This window comes from Otolemur garnettii, unplaced genomic scaffold (assembly GCF_000181295.1).
Source record: "Otolemur garnettii isolate 467f Iridium unplaced genomic scaffold, OtoGar3 scaffold00027, whole genome shotgun sequence".
In the NCBI taxonomy this organism is placed as follows: Eukaryota; Metazoa; Chordata; class Mammalia; order Primates; family Galagidae; genus Otolemur; species Otolemur garnettii.
This window is the reverse complement of record NW_003852422.1, coordinates 7,606,443-7,627,375: the sequence shown is the minus strand read 5'-3', so window position 1 is coordinate 7,627,375 and position 20,933 is coordinate 7,606,443. Positions and strand designations below refer to the sequence as shown.

The 20,933-nt window shown below is 36.3% G+C and overlaps 1 protein-coding gene across 1 annotated transcript in view; it reads right to left on the bottom strand.

Annotated features, from left to right (window-relative positions):
• The window catches only part of RTTN (rotatin), a 149,815-nt gene that overhangs the window by 80,904 nt on the left and 47,978 nt on the right, over positions 1-20,933 (bottom strand). The window contains exons 19-26 of the mRNA XM_003788403.2: positions 20,376-20,475; positions 18,750-18,838; positions 18,258-18,375; positions 13,267-13,363; positions 12,083-12,148; positions 8,207-8,395; positions 7,363-7,602; positions 1,317-1,461 (exon numbers count right to left, since the gene is read on the bottom strand). Of these exons, the coding sequence (XP_003788451.1) occupies positions 1,317-1,461; positions 7,363-7,602; positions 8,207-8,395; positions 12,083-12,148; positions 13,267-13,363; positions 18,258-18,375; positions 18,750-18,838; positions 20,376-20,475 (1,044 nt within the window). The remainder of the gene's footprint in view (positions 1-1,316; positions 1,462-7,362; positions 7,603-8,206; positions 8,396-12,082; positions 12,149-13,266; positions 13,364-18,257; positions 18,376-18,749; positions 18,839-20,375; positions 20,476-20,933) is intronic.

Below are 20,933 nucleotides of genomic sequence, written 5' to 3'. Positions count from 1 at the left end.
TGATCAAGAGCAAGACCCCATCTCTAAAAATAGCCAGGCACTATGGCAGGTGTCTGTAGCCCCAGCCACTACAGAGGCCGAGACAAGAGGATCACTTGAGCCCAGGAGTTTGATGTTGCTCTGAGTAATGATGCTATGGCCCTCTGCTGAAGGTAACAAAGTGAGACTCTGTCTTTAAAAAAAAAAAAAAAAAAAAAGAGTTCAAGACCAGAGCAAGACCTTTATTCTCTCTACTAAAAATAGAAAAATTAGCAGGGCACAGAGGTGAGTGCCTATAGTCCCAACTACTCTGAGGCTGAGGCAAAAGGAATTTGAGGTTGCAGTGAGCCACAATGCAACTAAGTAAGACACTGTCTAAAAAAAAAAAAAAAAGAAAGAAGAAGTATCAAACAGACCAATACTGAATAGCAAGATTTGATGGGTAATAAAAAAATCTCACAACAACAACAAAAAAACCCCAGGGCAAGGATTCACAGCTGAATTCTATCAGACCTACCAAGAACTGGTGCTGATCCTACCGAAACTGGTGTGTAGCACTGAGAAGCACCGTGATCACAAGGTCAGACTTGTAAGGATGATTTTTACTGCATTTTAAAAATAACATTACATCATAGACACTTTCCATGTCAGTAAATATAGAGAATCATCTACTTAAGCTTTGCAAGTGCATTAACAGATAATGGAACATGCTTGTCTTATAAGGTACACTACCTTTCATATCAATTTAGGCCTGATTTTTATGTGTTTTTTCTTGATTATTTGTGCAAAGGTTTATCTTGCTAAGTAAACTCAAACAGTATTTACAAATAAATAAATACATGAAAAGATAGACCAACAATAGATACTTAGCTAGTTTCTTGAGTTCTTAGCAAATTTCTTAGAACACTGTCAGCTAAAAATATGAGAGTATCAGGGCTGGAAGGGTAAATATTCCCGTAACCTTACATTAAGACCTGAGCACTATTTTATTGATTTTTTCCAACTTAATCATCATTATACCTCCCCTGCCTCCATCCGGTATTGTTCGCTATCCCTCAATGTTACTATTTGAACCCCTCACACACATACACACACACAGATCCCCACTTAAAAATACAGTTGCAGCAAAAAGTTTACATTTAACTTGTGTTAAACATCAAACCTGAAAGTCCCATTTCATCTACGGAGTTTTACTTTAATGAAAACAGTAACAATCCTATCAAGAAGGCCATATTGCTACTTTATTGCTGAACATAGGCTAGATTAAAATGATAATATCATTTCTACAAATAAATTACTTACCAAACCTAAAATCCAAACTATTTAGCAACACTTACATGTCTAAGAAGTATTTCTAGAATCCAGTCTAGAAACTCTACTGATGAATTTTTTCTTTGCTCCTTCATTAACTTATTTAAAAACTGTATGATATCTATCAGCAGTTTCTCATCTTCAGTGCAAGCAGGAAGCACTTGTAAAAACCTATAATCAAGAAGACAATCATGGTTTCTAGCTCTTTAAAATACACAGTATCACTGTTCATCATAGATATTTTAGGTACTTTACACATTTCTTCTGACCATGCCATTTTATGAAACACTATTCCAGATACTACAAAAGTCAAAAACAAAGGAAACAGGTATTTGAGCTGGGGCAGAGGGCATTTGGCCAATTAACTAAAAAAACTGGAAATAGGCTTGGCGCCTGTGCTCAGTGGTTAGGGCAGCAGCCACATGCACTGGGGCTGGTGGGTTCGAACCCAGCCTGGGCCCGCTAAACAACAACACCAACAACAACAAAAATAGCCGGGCATTGTGGCAGATGCCTGTAGTCACAGCTACTTGGGAGGCTGAGGCAAGAGAATCGCTTAAGCCCAAGAGTTTGATGTTGCTGTGAGCTGTGATGCCACAGCACTTTACCCAGGGTGATATAGTAAGACTCTGTCTCACACACACACAAAAAAACCAGAAATGATAAATACCAAAATAATAATAATAACAAATTCAGAAAAAACTGCCAGAGAAATACCAAAGAGAAAACAGTGCCTCCTAACTATCCAGAGAAAGTTGCTTTTACATGTTGGAAATGTCATATTTTACTGATAAGAACTAATAATACACTAATATGTCAAACCAAATTCTGCCCCTTAGAAAGAACAGGGTAATAAAGTGGGGGGGGGGAACCTCACAAACTGTTACCAGAGTTTGTCACAGGAAAGAACACCAAAGGCAGACTTAGGAATATTTGTGTAAGTTCAAGTAAAAGAATACAAACACATTTCCTGGGATACTTAAAACCTGGCTTAAGAAAGCAAAAAAAATAATAGACAAGAAAACTTTTACAAGAAAAAAGTAGTTAGGAAAAAAAATTTAAAAGAAAAAGTAATCATGAAGAGCTATAAGATTCAATTTTATCTGTAGTATTTTTAAAAAATCTAAGGCAATTATATCAAGATGTTAGTAACAACAATACCACTAATCATAATATTCAGTATTTATTGGGTTCTGAACTTGTGCCAGGCCATGTTTTATGGACTTAAAAGGATTTGTTTCAGTCTTTAGAACTCTATGAAATGAATAGCTCCAATTTTAAAGAGAAAACTCAGGCAAAGATATGGTTAAACTGTTATTCTGGTCACATGGCTGATAAATGTTAAACAGACACTCATCTCGGCAGTCCCACACCAGGGCTACAGCATGCCATACTTCTTCATAATGTGTTTGCATATTATTTATATTTAAAATCCCCACCTCCCCAAAAGGACACTCAGCTGAGAAGGATCACAAGTGTCAGATTACAAAAATAGAGGTTAGAAAAATATTCTGAAAGGAAGAATGACTCTAACAAGATGAAATTCAGCAATCATAAAGACATCTTCCTTGACATCCAGCAGTCTTAAAGTTACACCTCTGCAGTCTCAGCCCCCCGTTCCTTAAATTCAAGGGTACTATCCACCTTTTTTCCTAACTGGTATTTGTTTTTTTAATACATTTAAATTATTTTCAATATTTACAAAATGTGGCATTTCAGTTAACAGGAGAAATAATACTGATCTATTCCACAAGTGATTGTGAGCCAACTGATCAATTTTTGGATTTAAAGTTTTGAATTTCTGTCATAGCATACCCAAACCTATATTTCACTTATTGTACTGTGATAAATAATTATACTTACATATATTATATACAATGTAATTCATGTATTTATATATACATATATATACACACACACACGTTGTGAAATGACTGAATCAGGCTAATTAACACATCTACCACCTCAAATACTTATTTCTTTGAAGTGAGAACACTTAAAATCCATTTTTTTAGCTATTCTGAAATATATATCGTTAGTTACCACGCTATGTGATAATCACAGAACCTCTTTCTCCTAACTGGAACTCTGTATGCGTGCTCTGACCATCCCCCTTCCCCTCACGCCCACCCCTCACCTCTGGCCTCTCGTCACCATCATTTCTACTTGACACTTCTGTGAGTCTGCCTTTTATGTTCCACATCTAAGTGAGCTCCTGCAGTATTCATCCACGCGCCTGGCATCCTTTCTGCTCCCATTCCCATAAGCTTTTAACATCCTACCTCTATTTTATGCCTCTGCTTAAATTGACTCATTGAACCACTCTCTCCCCACTGAAGAGACATTAGTCCTCTTCCAATACTGTTTTATAACAATCTTTTCCTTGAAAGCATTCCTACTTTTTATTACACTTTTAGCAGTCTTAATTTCAAGTTCCATAAAAGCAGAAAATGTGAAATTTGCCCACTGCTACATTTCCTGTAAGAGTGGCACCATTAGGTGATCGACAAATGCAAAAGATGGAAAAGTAGCAGGAAAAAGAAGCACGAGTCCCCTTTCCCACCCACCCCATCTCACAGCCCCACATCTACATAAAGGATCACGTCCAGATCAGAGCAGGAGTCCTAGGAAACAAAATACGCTTATAAAACAGTAAGAACAAATGAGTCTAGAGACTATGGTTTTTGAAGTACGTCTAAAAAAACTGAAAGCATTTATAAAGTGGAGAGAAAAAAAGTAGAGAAGAAATTACAGTTATGTTTAAAAAGAGTCATCACAAGAATATAGTTAGGTTTTGTTCTGTGAGTTAGCAGGGTGTAGGCATCCCTAGGTTACAAATGAAGCAGATTCGGTGGTCTGTTGTCAAGCTGAATTTGTATGTCAGTTGGAAGAGGTACATCCACCGTTCAGAAATGCGAGAGTAGCTCAGTCAGATGTTTGTTAACTCAGGACTGCCTATAGGAAGGAGAAATGACCAAGCGGAAATTTTAAAGGAGGAGCAACACCCTATTAACAGCTCAGGAATGGAAGGAACATCCTTCCAAGCAAGTTTTCATGCTCAGGTTGCATGGCCACGGGACAGAACAAGAAGGAATGTGTCAAGTACACAGCTGGACTAGATGAGTTCTGAGGTCTCTCCAACTTATCCATTCTGCATTCATTAGGAGCCAACTGTATACTACGCCTACACCATACGTGATGGATATTAAAAGGAATGTAATAAAAGGTCTACACAAGAGAGAAGACAAATATTTAACCTACAACAGCTGCAGAAGTCACAGAAGAGTCATGGGGCAACTCCAAGCTCATAGAGAAAAACAGGACTTGGACAGGAAGCTCAAGGATGAGTAGATAGTCACGAGGCAGCCAGGGAGCTAACCTCATAAAAGGAGGTACAAACAGAAGGGCATGTCCTGGAACATCAAGTACGTTCATAAAGCCACAGGATATGCAGCTTCATGCACTTCATGAAACTGCGGTGTATGTTAGAGAAGGCTAAGGTAGGCAAGTGCCAGATCAAAAGTAACTTCTGTGTCATGCTAAGGGGTTGAATTCCACCTAGCATGCCAGGCGTGAATCCATAGGTGACATGTATTTTAGAAAGAACATTCAGGAAGCAATATGAATGAGTGGCACAAGACTTAAATAAGAAAAAATAATCAGCTATTCATTCTCAGTCCAGGTGAAAACTAGTGAAAGCAGGGGCTAAGACAGCAGCAACAGACTCTTAACAGGAGAGAGGAGAGAGACATGAAACACCCAGAAGAGAAACTGGTGAAGGCTCTAGACAGGTCTCACAGCTCATAGTTCTACCGAACCAGGACTGTCATTCGTTTCTTTCTTTTTATTTTCTCTATACATATACATGTGTTTATTTGGTTTCTACTTTTTGCCTTCACAAAATTAAAAAGGCTTAAAATTTAGTAACAATAACAGTGTTTAAGATAAGGACTAGAAACAAAAACCTCGTAAAGAACGAACGAAGTATTCACTCACACATATCACATATTTTAAAAATCAGCCTCAAAGTATATTTACTGACATGAAAAATATCTTAAACACAATGATGTTTTTAAAATACAAAAATCATTCATACACGTATGCTTATGCTGCTTCCCTATATTTCATTTCATCTAGAATGATATACTTTGAAATACTTACATATGATATAAAATAATTTTTTAACTAAGCTTGTAAGAAAATGATCTCAGTATCTCAATACTTTATACAGCCATAACTCTCAGGGAATTTTCTGTCTCCAACCATTTCCATTAAGTGGTCTGAGTTACCTTCAATAAGCAATTAAAACGGTGACGTTCATTCAATAAACGAAGGCAAACTAGTTTCCCAAAGTCCCATTATTCATACATTTCTGGAAATAATTTTTTTTAATTTTCAAAGAGAAGATGGATTTTGATACATTCCTTAGTAAAACACTACCCTGTGAGTGTTTACAAATTAGGCAGTAGCGTCTATGTTGCAGTGACTCAACATGAGCCTATAAATCCAATTAAAGAACTTTAGAAAATATGCTCTCCACTTATGTGAGTTCGGGGGGGATCCCACTATAAAAATGGGATGCTGACAGTTACTGCTACCGGACAATTCCAGCTCCTCTGGAAGCATCCCCTCAGCATTCTGGAGAATCCCTGCTTTAAGGCGATCTTGCACACTATTCATATGGTTCTAATTCACAAAAGAAAACTGAGTGCCTTGAATTCAAAATACAGTATCAATTTTAAGTCATTAACAAAAGTTTTCTTTTCACAATTAGAAATATATCAAATTTACTTAAACTGCAAACTTTCTGCATGTTTCAATTGTAAAAGGTCTTTAAAAGTTTAAAAGCAGGGGTATGCTACCAAATATTCAACACTGACTGGACAGTAGGGTGCTGACTCCCTGTGTCTGCCAGGGTCCCCAGTGTAAAGATTCCTTCTGTGACTAACTTCAGCCCAGTGTAACAGGGAATTGAGAAGAGATGTACAGTAGCACAAGAAGCAGATATTTCCCCAAAACCGAATTACATGTAGTAGAAATAAATGTCCTCAAGAACACAGGTAACAGTGAAACACTGCAAATAATTAGAAAGTAATGTGTGCATATTAACTACTTTTATTTTCATGTAATTTAATTGTAAGCTAAGAATAACTACTTAATGATCTTTCAAAATCCTGAAGATTTAACCATCAGCTCTCTCAACAAGGCAGAGCAACTGGGTGGCTGTCACACCACTAAAAAACTGCATTAAAAGTTAATAAAGATGTTTACATTTTGGAAAGTCATTTAACCTACCATTCTGAAAATTATAGACTTTATGTTAAGTGAGAAAGTAATACTGTACACTTTATACCAAAGTCACGTGAAGACTAAAATGAAAATCTGCATCCAGCAGTTGCTTCTCGTCTTGATTCAAATGCAGCTGTCTGCCGCCAGGCAAGATGCGGAACTTACAAGCTAGAGCCTCCCCAGTAACTACTGAAGGACCTCCATCTGACAATCAACTTTGTGAAATTTAGGGTTAAAAAAAATGAGATAATTTAAAGAACAAAACAAAAGCAAAACAAATCAAGCCTGCAGCAGGTGTGCCACACGTCAATCCACTGATGTCTTACCTCATCTCTAACAGAGACAGGAGTAAACATTCAGTCGGTTTCATCCATACCTTAGCTTCAAATTTTTTGTGACTGAGATAAAATCTTCTAAGACAGGATATTAAATAAAACTGTTATAAGTTTATTAGTAATCCCATAAAAAAGAAAATGGCTAAGTTAAAATTTCAGTACTTTGCTATTACTATAACACATGATAAAAATCCTGGAGTTCTTCTTCCCATAAAAATATATTTCTCTCATGAGGTGGCACCTGTGGCTCAAAGTAGGAGGGCACTGGCCTCCATATACCGGAGGTGGCGGGTCCAAACCCGGCTCCAGCCAAAAATTCCAAAAAAGAAAATATTTCTCTCATATAGCAACAGTAAGAACACATATTCTTATCTTCAAAGGTATGGAGATGAAGACACACATGATTCAGTCCCAACCTTGAAAACAGCAGCCTTGACCTTACACTGACCTGTTCAGTGCATTGTGCCAAGCCAAGGACGTCAAGGTAACCGCACATGGGCCAGTGCCACTCTTTAAAGACAATCTGTCATTCAGAAGATAAAAACTCATCCTCGCGACAGCAGCCCTAACTTCCCTGTGGGTGGCAGCCTGAACGATGGAATGGTGGCAGTCCTGCAGCCCACTAGGCACGTGTGTAGTCTTCAGAGTAAGGATGTCCTCTGTGGACAACTTCAGTGTATCTAAGAATCTAGAAAAAAGAAAGAAGAGCAACATGAAGCTACTTAAATAAAAGGGCACATTTATTGCTATATAAACCTTCTGCCAAAAGTTGTTTTATCTTCACTTTCTTTTAATTAAAGGCTGACTTATAGCCAAAACAAACAAAAAAAACCTGGCTTATAATGACATTAGGGTTAAACATTGATTTTTTTCCTCTTTACAGAAATAAAATTCTTATTCACATAAGACTGACATTAGAATATTAAGACACAACAAAGTACCATCCTCACAGTAATGCAGTCATGTATATTATATACTGACTAAGATTTTACTCTCACCCAGAGCACTTTTCCTAGTGATTCACATCTATTACTAATCAAACTACATAATTCTAAACTGGAACACACACAAAAAAAATGTTTTTAATTTATATTTCCTTGTGTGATAGATTTTTAAGAGTAATGAACACATGTAAACTTTCAAACAAAGTAAAAAGCATAATCTTTAGTTAAAAAGCTGATCTGGATGATAATATCAAGTGAGAAAGTTACTTCATCTAAAGAAAAAGTAAAATCTAATTAGTTGCAATTAACTAACTGTAAATGCTTTGTCAACTAAACATAACAGCTTACTTTTGGATTTTAGTTTCCGAGTTCATTTGTTTCAACAGATTCTCACTCCCATGATACCACGACAGGTTCCAAGCTATTCTCAGCATATCTGACACCGGCTTCAAGGCCAAACAGTCAGCAGATAAGGGCAAAACTATGGAGTACGGACTCACAGCATGATGTCTGGTTACATGTACTGGTAGATGATACCTAAAGAAAATTTAAACAAATATTTCAACTTTCAAATTCTCAAACACCACTCAAAAAGATGAGCCACAAATGAGGGCTAGTTCTATGCCTCTCACCCCACAATAATGCAAAGATCTCTCTCACAGCCCTTGTTTTAAAGTCATCTTTCTTTGCACAGCATTTCATTTACACAACTTTTCATTCACCGTCTTCTAAAAGCCCCCAAAATACTTTATTAAACTCTTTTCTGAAGACTGATGACACTTCTATGCTACTATTAAACTCTTTTCTGAAGACTGATGACATTATACGCTACACGAGAGTCACTGCAGAGATAAATAATGCTCCCTGAAGTCAGGGCTCATGAATACAGTGAACCAAACTTCAGTAATCAGTTGTCAAGCCCTGCTTGTTATATCTATCATTCACTCAGTCCCATGGCATGGCACTATGACACCAATTTCTACATGATCAAAATGAGGCTTAACTAGGCTAAATGAATCACCTATAACCACAGAGGTTACCAAGTGACTAAACTCCAATTTATTACTTTCACTGAAGAAGAGTTTTGTCAATAAACTCAACAAAAGAGCCAAAAAGTATGTTCAGAAATAATATTCAAAAGCAGTATCTCTTAAGCCAGTTAAAGTTAATTTAGTATACAGTTTAACAGGCGAGCAATGCCTTTACTAGTAAAACATTCCCCAAACCCTCAATTTACATATTTGTGAGTGATGACAGACAAAATTGGGTAAGATTTCTAAGGGATACCTAAGTGTGTCTTTTCATTTCATGTGCCCCAATAAAAAGAGTTAGGGCGCAGTTCTATATACAAATCAGGCTTATTACTTTTTAAAAATGATAACTTTTTAATTGGAGTTTTTCACTAAAAGCAACCTTAGAGAAATGACTAATGACGGGACTGGGACTGGAAAATAAGAGGCAAACACTGGCTATTGCTTTGTGCCAGAAAGCAAGAAAGTACTAGAAAGATTTATGGTGCCACGTCAAAAGGACACAGGTGCCTGTTTGAAAGGACCTGCACTCGACCAATCGGGAAGAATTGGAGAGCATCAAAAGATAGAATAAAGATAATGGACAATGATATTTTTAATAAAAAGTCCATAACAATAGTTAAGCAAGGGGGTAAGGAGGAAGAAGAAAGCCACTAGTGAATGCAGAAGAAACAACAGAATTAGAAAATCTCCTTCCACAACTCTGAGAAAATAATTGATACAGAAAGTGACAGTGGACACAAATTCCTGGTGAAGCTTTGTTGGGCTACAAGATATTCCCAAGACATAACTTTCATATGAAAAACACCCTTTTAACACTAAGGATAACTACCAATGTTGGCACCTTAAGTGATCCACCTTAACATTACCAATAACAGGGAAATAATCCTACAAGTTCCCATTGTGGGATATTCTACACAAAACTGGCCTATACACCACAAAAGGGTCAACCCAATAAAGAAAGAAAAAGGGAAGGAAACATATAAAGACTCTTCAGGGGAAAAAAAATCAAGAAATATCTATTTCCACCTATGAATGGAAAGCCTATATCAATCAGACTAACTTCTTTACAAGGAAAACTAAAAAAGCTATGCCCTACATTTTCCAAACCTTTACATATAATTTTATGATTCTAAGAAAAGCTTAGGGCTAAGAGGCCAAGCAGAACGCAGCCGTTCAGAGCTTTTAGCAGCCATGTGTGGCTGGGGATACAAAAACTGACATTCAGAACTTGCCAAGAGTGGGGGACTTCTAAACATCCCAGCCTCCCAGGTTAAATTCCTGTAGGACTATGCTCCAGATGAGAAAAACCAGCCTTTACAAAGACTGAAACCCAACCCTGAATCATCTCATCTCTCTCCCTCATGGAATCGAATTCATCTGCCCATAATATAAATGCTGCCAAGAGAAAATTATATCATCTGTGAAGGGAGACACCATCCACAATCTCTATATAATTTTTCACTTGCCATATGTAGTATTTGATCAAAAATGACTAGGTTTGCCAAAGACAGAATAAAATCACTAGAAGAAAAACAAAGCAACCACAAACAGACCCAGTTATTCTGGTTATCAGAAAAGAGTTTTTAAAATGATTGATTAAGGTACTCAAGAAAACTATGGCATTATAGAGAATTTCCTTAGACAACAGAAATATGTAAAAACAACCTAAGGGAAATTCTAGAAAGAACATACATAACTGTATGTACCCATAAAATTTTTAAAAACCTCCAAAATAAATACATAAATACACAAAGTGCTATGGACCACAGATAAAGGAACACCTAAGAGGCTGGGGGACACATCTCCTTTAGAGACGCAACAGTACAACTGACGGCTAACATTCTGGACACAGAGATGTAGGAATCAACTATAAAGGCCTGATGGGCAGGCACAGCTCCGAGCAGCTGGGAGTGCCATGGCTATTGTAAACCATCTGGAAGCTACACGAATGACACACTCACTAGCGATTATATTTCTACTTGGGACATGGAACTTCTCAGCCTGGACAACCCAGTATCCAGGAATATGATCTTATTCTAAGCATGACTACTATAGTCATGTGAGTTTCATTGCTTAACCAAATCTGAAGACCATTAAGATTGGTGATGACATTAATACCAAAGGCTGGAAAGATGTGGGACAGCTGAAACGTTCAACCCCATGGGGACATGTAAAGCAGGACAACCCCTTTGGGATCCTGCTTGGTAGTATGCACTAAAGCTGAACATATAAGGATCCTACGTCCCAATAATGTCACATGTTCAAGAATGTTCTTAGCAGTCATTTCTTCATAATAGCACAAAACAGAAATCAAACCAAATGACCATCAGCCAAAGAATAGTAAATAAAACTATTGTATATTCTTACATGCAATAAAATGTAGCAATACTGCTTCATGCAAAGACACGGACAAATCTCTCCAAGTTGAGCACAAGATGCCAACTTTAAGACTGCACTCTATTTATAAAGTTCAAAAACCAGCAAAAAGTAACCTATAGTAATAGAAATTAAGATACGATTATATTTTGGGGTGATGAAAGCTAATCAGGAAGCAGAAAGGGTTCCTAGTCTGCTAGTAATATATCTTTAATCTGTATTAGTTACATAAGTGTGTTTATTTGGAAAAATTCTTATGATTTGTATATGTCATGTATACTGTGTTAATAAAAACAATTTACTTTTTAAAAAGTCTAAAGAAACATGAAAACCAAACATAATGCATGACCTTGATTAATCCCTCCTCTGGGGGAAGTGGGGGGGGGGGACTACCAAAGATATTTATAGATAACTGAAGAAACCAGATCATGTTACAGAATTATTTTTAATATTGTTAGCTGTGATCATGTCATAACAGTTATGTAGGAAAATGTCCTTAACTGAATGGCATGCATGCTGAAATATAAAAGGAAGTAAAATTAAATATAAATAAGAGATTGTTGGGAGAGGGAACACAATGAGACCCATGTGTTAACACTTGATATGCAGGTGTGTGCACTGTACTTTTGGTTTTTCATCTTTTCTGTAGAAGTAAACATCAAAATAAAAAACTGGTGATGGGGAGGTATACTTACTGAAATCTCCAAAGCACTGTATGTGATTTAAAATCTAAGTGAAAAATTATAAATTTTGATTTCCTTTTCTGTAATAATGTTTCATCCTTCAAGAAAAATCAGAGAAATCAATCCTTTACCTTCTAAAAACTGAAAGAGGCAAACTGAAGATTGATGGCAAAGGTTGATTGGAAGGATTAATAGACCTATTACAAAAAAGAAGAACAGAAAGAAAAAGAAAGAACTGAGTGAACAACAGTTATGTGTAACAAATACAACTTCACCTCTTTGAAAATAAAATCAAGAGTAATTGGCCCATCACTTAACACAGTATTAATATGTTTGCTACCACCTGAATTTGCTAAGAATAAATTATGCCTTTCTAAAATAATTCCATGTAACAATCCACATAATGCAGTGGTTGTATGGGATGTGCACTCTGTGTGTCCCTGCCCACTGACTCTGCTCAAGATCAGTGTTGAACAGAGATTATCATCCTAAACACCCTCCCAGGGTGTCTTAAATAATAAAATATTAAATAAAAAATACAAAGTTGATAGTGTATATTAAAAGTATATTAAGGAGGCGGCACCTGTAGCTCAAAGGAGTAGGGCGCCAGTCCCGTATGGTGGGGTGGCGGGTTCAAACCCAGCCCCGGCCAAAAACTGCGAAAAAGAAGTATATTAAGGACAAAAATCACTGCAGTAATTTTTAGATTTTATACTTAGTGATGTTTAAAAATAAAATTTGAGAGTGACGTTTTGAGCCACTACACTTTTTAAACACTGCTTACTCAAATGAAAAAATCACAGCACACTTGAGGTCAGGCAATTAAGTTTGTGAACTCATCCTAGAATAAGTGCTACTATCTCACAGCTGAATATCACTACTATGGTCACTAGATGGCCAACAGGAGACTTCAAAGGTGACTGTAGTGATACTCAGCAATGAGGTATGCAGCACTTTTCTTTTTTCTTTTTATTTAGTCACACATACATAGATCATGAATGCACTTATGCCTTTGTGGGATTCAATGTGTTGATTATTTGTACAAATTGGAATGCTTACATCCTACTAATTACACCTATGGAGCATATTGCAAGGGTACAAGTCAGCTCTATCAAGTATTGAACACAAATGTCTTAACACCATGATTAAGGAAATGAGGTGAAAGCTGTGCAGCTATGCATTCCTTTTCTAGAAGGAGTTCGCAAACTTAACTGTGAGATCTCGTGTCTACTATACACGGAAAGCATAGCCTCACAAGTCAGAAATCTTAAATAAGTACTTATTAAAACAAAAGAAATAAATTCTCCTATCTCACCACGTATCCATTCTTGATACTTCATCAAATAACAGAAGACAAAACAATGCTCCAACTTCAGTTACAACATTGCAATCTTCATGAAATATCAATGAAACTGAGAAATAAAAAGAAATGAGACTTTGTAAAATATTTTTACTTCTAGAATAAACTTCATATTTAAAACATCGTAACTTGAAGGCAAGAGAAATGCAGCATTAACCCACGTAAGCTGATAGCCCTAAATCCCAGGCACTCAAACTTTAACATATGTAAGAATCACCAGGAGCGCTTACTGAACAGTTTCTGCGTGGTAGGTTTAGGAGGAAGCCTGCAAATCTACATTTCTGGTAAGTTCCCAGGATGCGGACACTGCGAGCCCAGGAGCCACACTTATAGGTCCACTCACTAGACACTCTCCAGTTTTAGGTAATCAGAGAAAAAACTGATCAGAGTTTCTAAGAAGTTTTTGACAAGTCATTTAATTCTAGTTAAAGTTTCCTCACTAAAATATTCCCTTATAATTTTTCCCCTTTATGACAAATACATAATCGTAGAACTCAGATTGGTCTTTGAAATGCTGTGTTTGTGCCATGTTGTTATTGTGGTTTTGTTTCTTATTTATTACGACAAGATGGTGGGAAAGGGTGGTCCTCTGAGCTAACAAAGTGTGTTAGGTCTACCTCTTACTATGTAGCTACGTGTCCCAGTCAAATTCTTCAACATTAATAAGCTTCAGTCTCCACTTCCATAAGTGTTCTCAGTGCTATAATTTCTCAGGGCTTCAAACCTATGAAATTCTAAACAAACAGGTTGGTGGCAGTGCCAATCACCCAGTAATAATAACATAACACAGAACATAATACAGATTATAATACAGAGTTAGCAAGTTCAGGGCAGTAGCAATAAGAAATTAGTTTTGACAGACAATATTTTTCCTAACTGCATCATGATATAATGGGCACAATTAAAAATAGTAATAAACTAAAAGGTAAAGAAGCAGAGAAACAAGTAGACATTTCATATCAGTGAAGAGAGAATAAGCCATAATATTTCCAAGTACGTAAGAAACTGTTGCAACATAACTGCCCACAATATGGGGAAAGAAAAGGTTTAGCTCCCTACCTTACAATATACACCAAAATCAATTCTAGATAAAGGTCGATTTCTTTTATTTTTTTTTTTTATTAAATCATAGCTGTGTACATTAATGCAATCATGGGGTACGATGTGCTGGTTTTACACACAATCTGAAATGCTCTCATCAAACTGGTCCACATAGCCTTCACCGCATTTTCTTAGTTAGTGTGTTAAGACATTTATATTCTACACCTAGTGAATTTCACATGTACCCTTGTAAGATGCACCATAGGTGTGGTCCCACCAACTACTCTCCCTCTACCTACCCTCCCTCTCCCCTTTCCCCTTCTTCTTGGGCTATAATTGGAAAGAAAGCTATAAATTGGTTTCATAGTAAGACTGAGTACATTAAGGTCTATTTCTTTTAAAGAATATTATAAACACATTAGGAGAAAATACAAGAGTATATGTTTCCAATCCGCAACTGGAGAAGGCCCTGCTTTAAGAGCATGAAGAAAATCCTAGCTGCTATTAACAGAAAAGCTTCATGTATTTCCATAAAATATTTAAGCACATTTAAGCTTAAAGATACAATAATAAATACATTTAAAATGATAGAAAGGTTGAAAAACTGTTAGTAACATAAAATACAGGTAATATCTACGTTATAAAAAGAAATCCCACAAGGCACTAAAAAGAAATATAACAAGAAAACAAATCAAGTTCATTAAAAATAAAATAGAAAAATAAAATATTAATGATATTATTTTCACCTATAAGATTAAAGAAAAATTTTACCGGTTTTTTTTTTTTTTTTTGGTAGTTTTTGGCCAGGGCCGGTTTTGAATCTCAGCCTTCTGAGCAGCTAGGCACAGGCCACCACAATCAGCTAATATATATATATTTTTTTAATGTAGAAATGGGGGTTCCCAATGATTTCCAGGCTGGTTTTGAATTCCTCGCCTCAAGTTATCTCGCCATCTCAGGCTCTGAAAGTATATCCAGTCTAGATATGCACAAAGATGATCATGAAACATGATTACGGTGACAGTGAAAAATCTGAAACTAATATCTAGTAATACAGCAAAATGAAATTCTGAAATAATATGCGATAGTTTTTAGATTTTTTTTCTTTTTAAGAATATAGATTCAAAAAATATATAGATTCATATGTAATAATATGTTAAGATATTTAAGACATATTCTCAGCTGAAAAAATGAGGCAACACAATACTACAGTTCATAGTATGAAAAATAAATTTGTGAACAGAAAAGCTCATTTGGAACAATACGTTCCAAATAAAAACTACAACATTTTTCTTTGGGAAAATTGAGAAAAAGAAGAAAACGAAACTTTAAGAATTTTACTTTATATACTTGTGTATTATCTGAATTTTTACAACGAAGACTATAAGTTTGTAATCACTTAAAACAATAACAAGCAAAGGTGCGGGAGTCTGCGCTCTTTTCCTGCTTCCACTATTATCAGGTTATGACCTTGGCCAAGGTGCTAAATACCTCTACCATGGCATAATAAGTGATTTCTAAGTAAATTTATAACCCTGAAATACAGTATAGAATTCTGCCATAACATGAAATTTACCTCTACGATTCAAACCAGTATTTCTTTTTTGGGGGGCTGGGGCTGGGCTTGAACCCGCCACCTTCAGTATATGGGACCGGCGCCTTACTCCTTTGAGCCACAGGTGCCACCCTCAAACCAGTATTTCTGAGAGGTTATTTAATTATTATACCTGTCAATCTAGTCACTATGCTATAGACACAATAATCTTTATCAAACACATCCTTTCCCTATTTAAAGACCTTAAATTGCTCCTCCCTGCTGTTTACTAAGACCTAGCGGGACCTGCATGAACAGCCCTCCTTGTCTCACCCTGACATTTCACCTCCACCCCAGACTCTCACAAATCCAGCCACCACCTCAAACACACAATTCTCTCTCACACACAGCCACGTTGCGTTAGTTCATTTTGTGTTGTAGAAGCCTGTATAAGCATGGCACCACTATCTGCTTCTGGTGAGAGCTTCAGGGAGCCTCCGTCCTGTTGGAAGACTCAGGGGCGGGAAGCAAGTCACATGACAAAAGGAGGAGCAAGGTGGGGGGAGGTGCCAGTCTCTTTTTAACAACTGGCTATTTTGTGAACTAATGAAGCAAGAAGTCACTCCCTTCTGTGGGGAAGGCACCAAGCCATTCGTGAGAGATCCACTCCCATGACCCAAACACCTCCCACCAGGCCATTCAAGGTAAGCCTTCAACACTGGGGACTGAATTTCTACATGAGATTTGGAGAGGCCAAAGATCCAGATCACATCTCCATGGCTTCCTCTACATGGAAGTCAAACCTCTCCATTTGAACTCCTACTCATTTCTGAAATTCCAACTTAGATGCCACATTCCCTGATGTTTTCCCACTGCCCAATCTGTTTGGCGCTTCTGCTGGTGCCGTGAACCCCACTAATATAGGTATTACCTTGCTGCAGTCTAGTACTTACTTGTCAAAGTCTCTAACTCTATTGTAATTGGTATGAGGGTCATTTGCCATGCTCATCAATATAACCCAAGGGCCTAGCACTGTATTTAGCACGGAAAACCTATGTGCTCAATAAGTGTTTGCTAAGAAATGGATTTTCTTGGTTAAGCAGCTGGTTAAAAGAATTATTTTTACCCTGAAATTAAATGCACTAATGAGAGATATTGTAATTCATTTTTAAACTCACTAAAATAATTTTCACAAACAGTGATAGATTATAAAAATTATTAAATACATAGTACCAAAAGGGTACAGATTTTGTTGTCTTGGAAAGTGCCTTTGAATCCAGTAGGTGCTCCTAAGTTCAAAGCTTGAATAATATAAATAAAAAAAGTAAACTAGAGACTAAATTCAATTGACTGTAATTAATAAGACAATTAGTAAAAGAATTAAAGAAAACTAAAAATCCTGAACTGCTGCTTCTTCAGACCATCAATCTATAGGAACTTACAAAAATTTTATACTCAAAATTTTATGAGCCTAAACTCACTGTTTAGACATTTGGAAATTTACCTGGTCTGGACCTAGACCAATGCTGCTTAAACTGTATCTTATTCATTGGCAAGCAGAAGCCATTAGTAGGGGAAAAACACTAAAATAAAATGACTGACTATATTCTAACAATGTATCTTGAACATAAATCTTATTTATCTCCTACATGCCTGATAACCTGACAAGGTTTTAAGTATGTTTATTTGAACAAGAAGCTTCTCATAAAATATTTAAAAGCAGTAGCCTAAAATTCTAGGAAAGAAAACAGTATAAAATGTTACCAAGGTTGCTATTGAGAACAGAAGAAAAAGAGAAAAAACATAGAAAAAGAAAAAACAAATTATATGAAACTTGTCCATGTGAAAACATTACTAAATTAGAATCAAATAAAAAACAGGTTAAAAGAAAAACCACACTTTATAAAATGAAGCATTTAAGCTCAGAGTTATTCAGGATGGACTAATTTCCCTCCTAGGTTGGTCCACACTCTTCACGCCAGTCTAGCGACACAATCAGATACCACAGCGGAGGTTACAGGATCCGAATGCACAAGGAAAACAAGAAAGAGGGAAGAGACGTGAGGAGGAAGACAGCAGCTGCAACTTCATCTAGTTCCAGATTACAGGTTACTGACCATAGTCAGGGTGCAAAGAACAAGCAGAGTCTTCGGGCTTTCTCAGCTGCAGGGCCCGTTCAGCATAGGAATTATAAGGACATTTCAAAAACGTAGTAAATGCTTCCATTGTGATGAGTTATTTTAGTTGCATGTTCACATAAACTTTGTGTTTTATTAGTAGAACAAAAAGGAAATATTACCTACGGTTAAAGAAGAAATTGCTAACACCTGCTAATACTGATCTCATTATTGGCACAGTTTCTTTCACTTACTTCTGAATAACAGGGTCAAGACGGAAGACTGCTGTGAGAGGGAGAAACGGATGATGGGATCGGCACAGAGGACTTTCCTCAGGAGCGTGAGGCAGGGCTGTACCAAACATTCTATCACCTGGTGGGGACGGAAAGTGCAGTTCGTTTATTTTCACCAACTCCAAGGTGAGACAAAATACACCATAATATTATCTAATTCTAAATTTTATGTTTTTTCACCAAGATTATGTAAAAACTAAAATGCAATCATAGAAATTACTTTTCACGGAAAATAAGTTTTGTGTGTTCTTTTACTTATATATCTCATGGAAATATTAAGATTAGTTTTCCTTCTAGAACCCCTACTTTTAGAAATTAAAATGAACAAGATAGAGGATGTTACTTAACACTTAAAATCCAAATGCTCATCCAAATTCAGCTGAATTTAAGTTCAGATCTGATTAATCAAAACAGCAGCCTGAGAAAGTCTGTCTAGGTACATATTCCCCTTACCTTTCCATCTCGACCCACGCATTCATTTAAATACTCAATTATCTTGTCAATTAAGCGTAACTTTTTCACCACAGCATGCATTTTAATGTCTATAAATGAAAAAAGTTACTAAAAGTTAGCAAACATTTTTGTGACTTTAAAAACATTTATTTTGAAATATACAGAACTCATATCCACACAATTTTTGAATTATTAAAAATAGTTACCCCTGGAATTAAAATTAGAGAATGAAACTGAACTTTGTACTTTATATGCATCTATACACTTGAAAAACATTAAAGTAACAAGCATATCTGACTTCTACAATATAAAATAAAAATTTAAAAAAGAATTTGGACTAATTCAGACTCTGAAAAGTTTTTAAGTATACAAATAAATCCTTTTATGTGTACATGGAAAATGATCTTCTTTACATTGTTTTATTCACATATCTTCCCTTTTCCAAATTTATCACCTAAAAATGTTTAAAATTTTCCACAAGCTGATGTGTAAATATGGATTCATGTGAACATTTTGCTATTCATAAAAACTTAAGCTTCAAATTATTAATAGCAAATATAAAAGGAACAGAATATAACATACTCAATATATTTCTGAAGACTATGAACTCTTTTTTAATAAATATATTCATACACTATTTTTGTAATAAAAGGTTTTTTGTATACATACAAAAGGATTTTATAAACACACATACACACACAAAGATTATTAGTCAAGCCCCAAACCCTAGTTGCTTATAGATTAGTTCCAAGTATTTAATAAATTGCAGACAAAATTTCTCCTATATTCTCAATGGGAAACACACAGACACATACACACACACACACACACACACACAGAGCCTTATTTTCTGTAGTCTATATTATTATTAAAATTATAAATATGTTGAATATGCTTTTTCAAATTATTCATTCCCAGTTTCCAATTAATGTCAAGACAAGAATTGCTAACCACAAAAATCTTTTTATATAAATGCAAAGTTTTAATTTCTCACAAATACTAGGGTATATACCTCAAATACAGGAAACTAAAAACCCAAAGAATGGAAGCCTGTGGAGTAACAACACTATAACAACACTAACAATATATTTTACTGGTTGCTTTCAAGAATAAACTCTTAAAGAAAATGTATAGCTATAGCATATTATTTTCATTTTACCTACCCACAAAAGTACTGTTTGATTAATTTCCCTAAGCAAAAAGGTACACATTGAAAAAAACAAATGCTAGGTAAACTGAGAAAGAAACATGTACTTTATGTCAGAATTGCATCACTATTTTAGAAGGAAAATAATTCTATCAAATAACATTCTCTAGGTCAAAAAATGAAAGATAAGGGGTCAGCAAACTTCTTCTGTAAGGAACCAGACAGCAAACATGCTGTGAGACTTTGCTGGCCCCACATGGTCTGTCTCACACTCTTTGGTTTTGTTTTGTTTTTTAACAACTCAAAGGATGAAAAAACCATTCTTAACCAATTACAGCTGTAAAAACAAAAACAAAAGCAGGCCCCAAGCTGGATTTGGCCTATATACTGCAGTTTGCCAGCCCCCTGCTCAACTAACCACAGCAACCTGAAATTCCATGATCCTAAGTGCAGTAATCACTTTCCTTGGAAGACATTACCTTGCATGATCACAGCTAGCTGCTCTGCAGCTGACTTCCGCAAAGCAAGATCAACAGCATCTGAGGTAAAGATTTCATATACCTTTTCAACAGTCTCCAACTACAAACAAACAAAAAAAAAAATTATACTTTTCATTTGCTTGCAATTCTCCAATAAAATGTTATAGTTCATGCCATAAGATCACAGTTTAAAAAGTCAACTTATTTAAATAACCAATAAATTTGCAATAATGATATGCTAGGTCAGGGAGGAACTTAGGATCTGAAACAAAGAGTGACCACATCAAATGAGCCTCTCCCCCACCCCCCCACAGATCCTCAAGCCATTGCCTCAGGTAGAGTGCTGTGGCATCACAGCTCACAGCAACCTCCAACTCCTGGGGCTCAAGAGATTCTCCTGCCTCTGCCTCCCAAGTAGCTGGGACCACAGGCGCCTGCCACAACGCCTGGCTATTTTTTGGTTGCATCACAGCTCACAGCAACCTCCAACTCCTGGGCTCAAGTGAGTCTCCTGCCTCAGCCTCCCAAGTAGCTGGGACCACAGGTGCCTGCCACCAC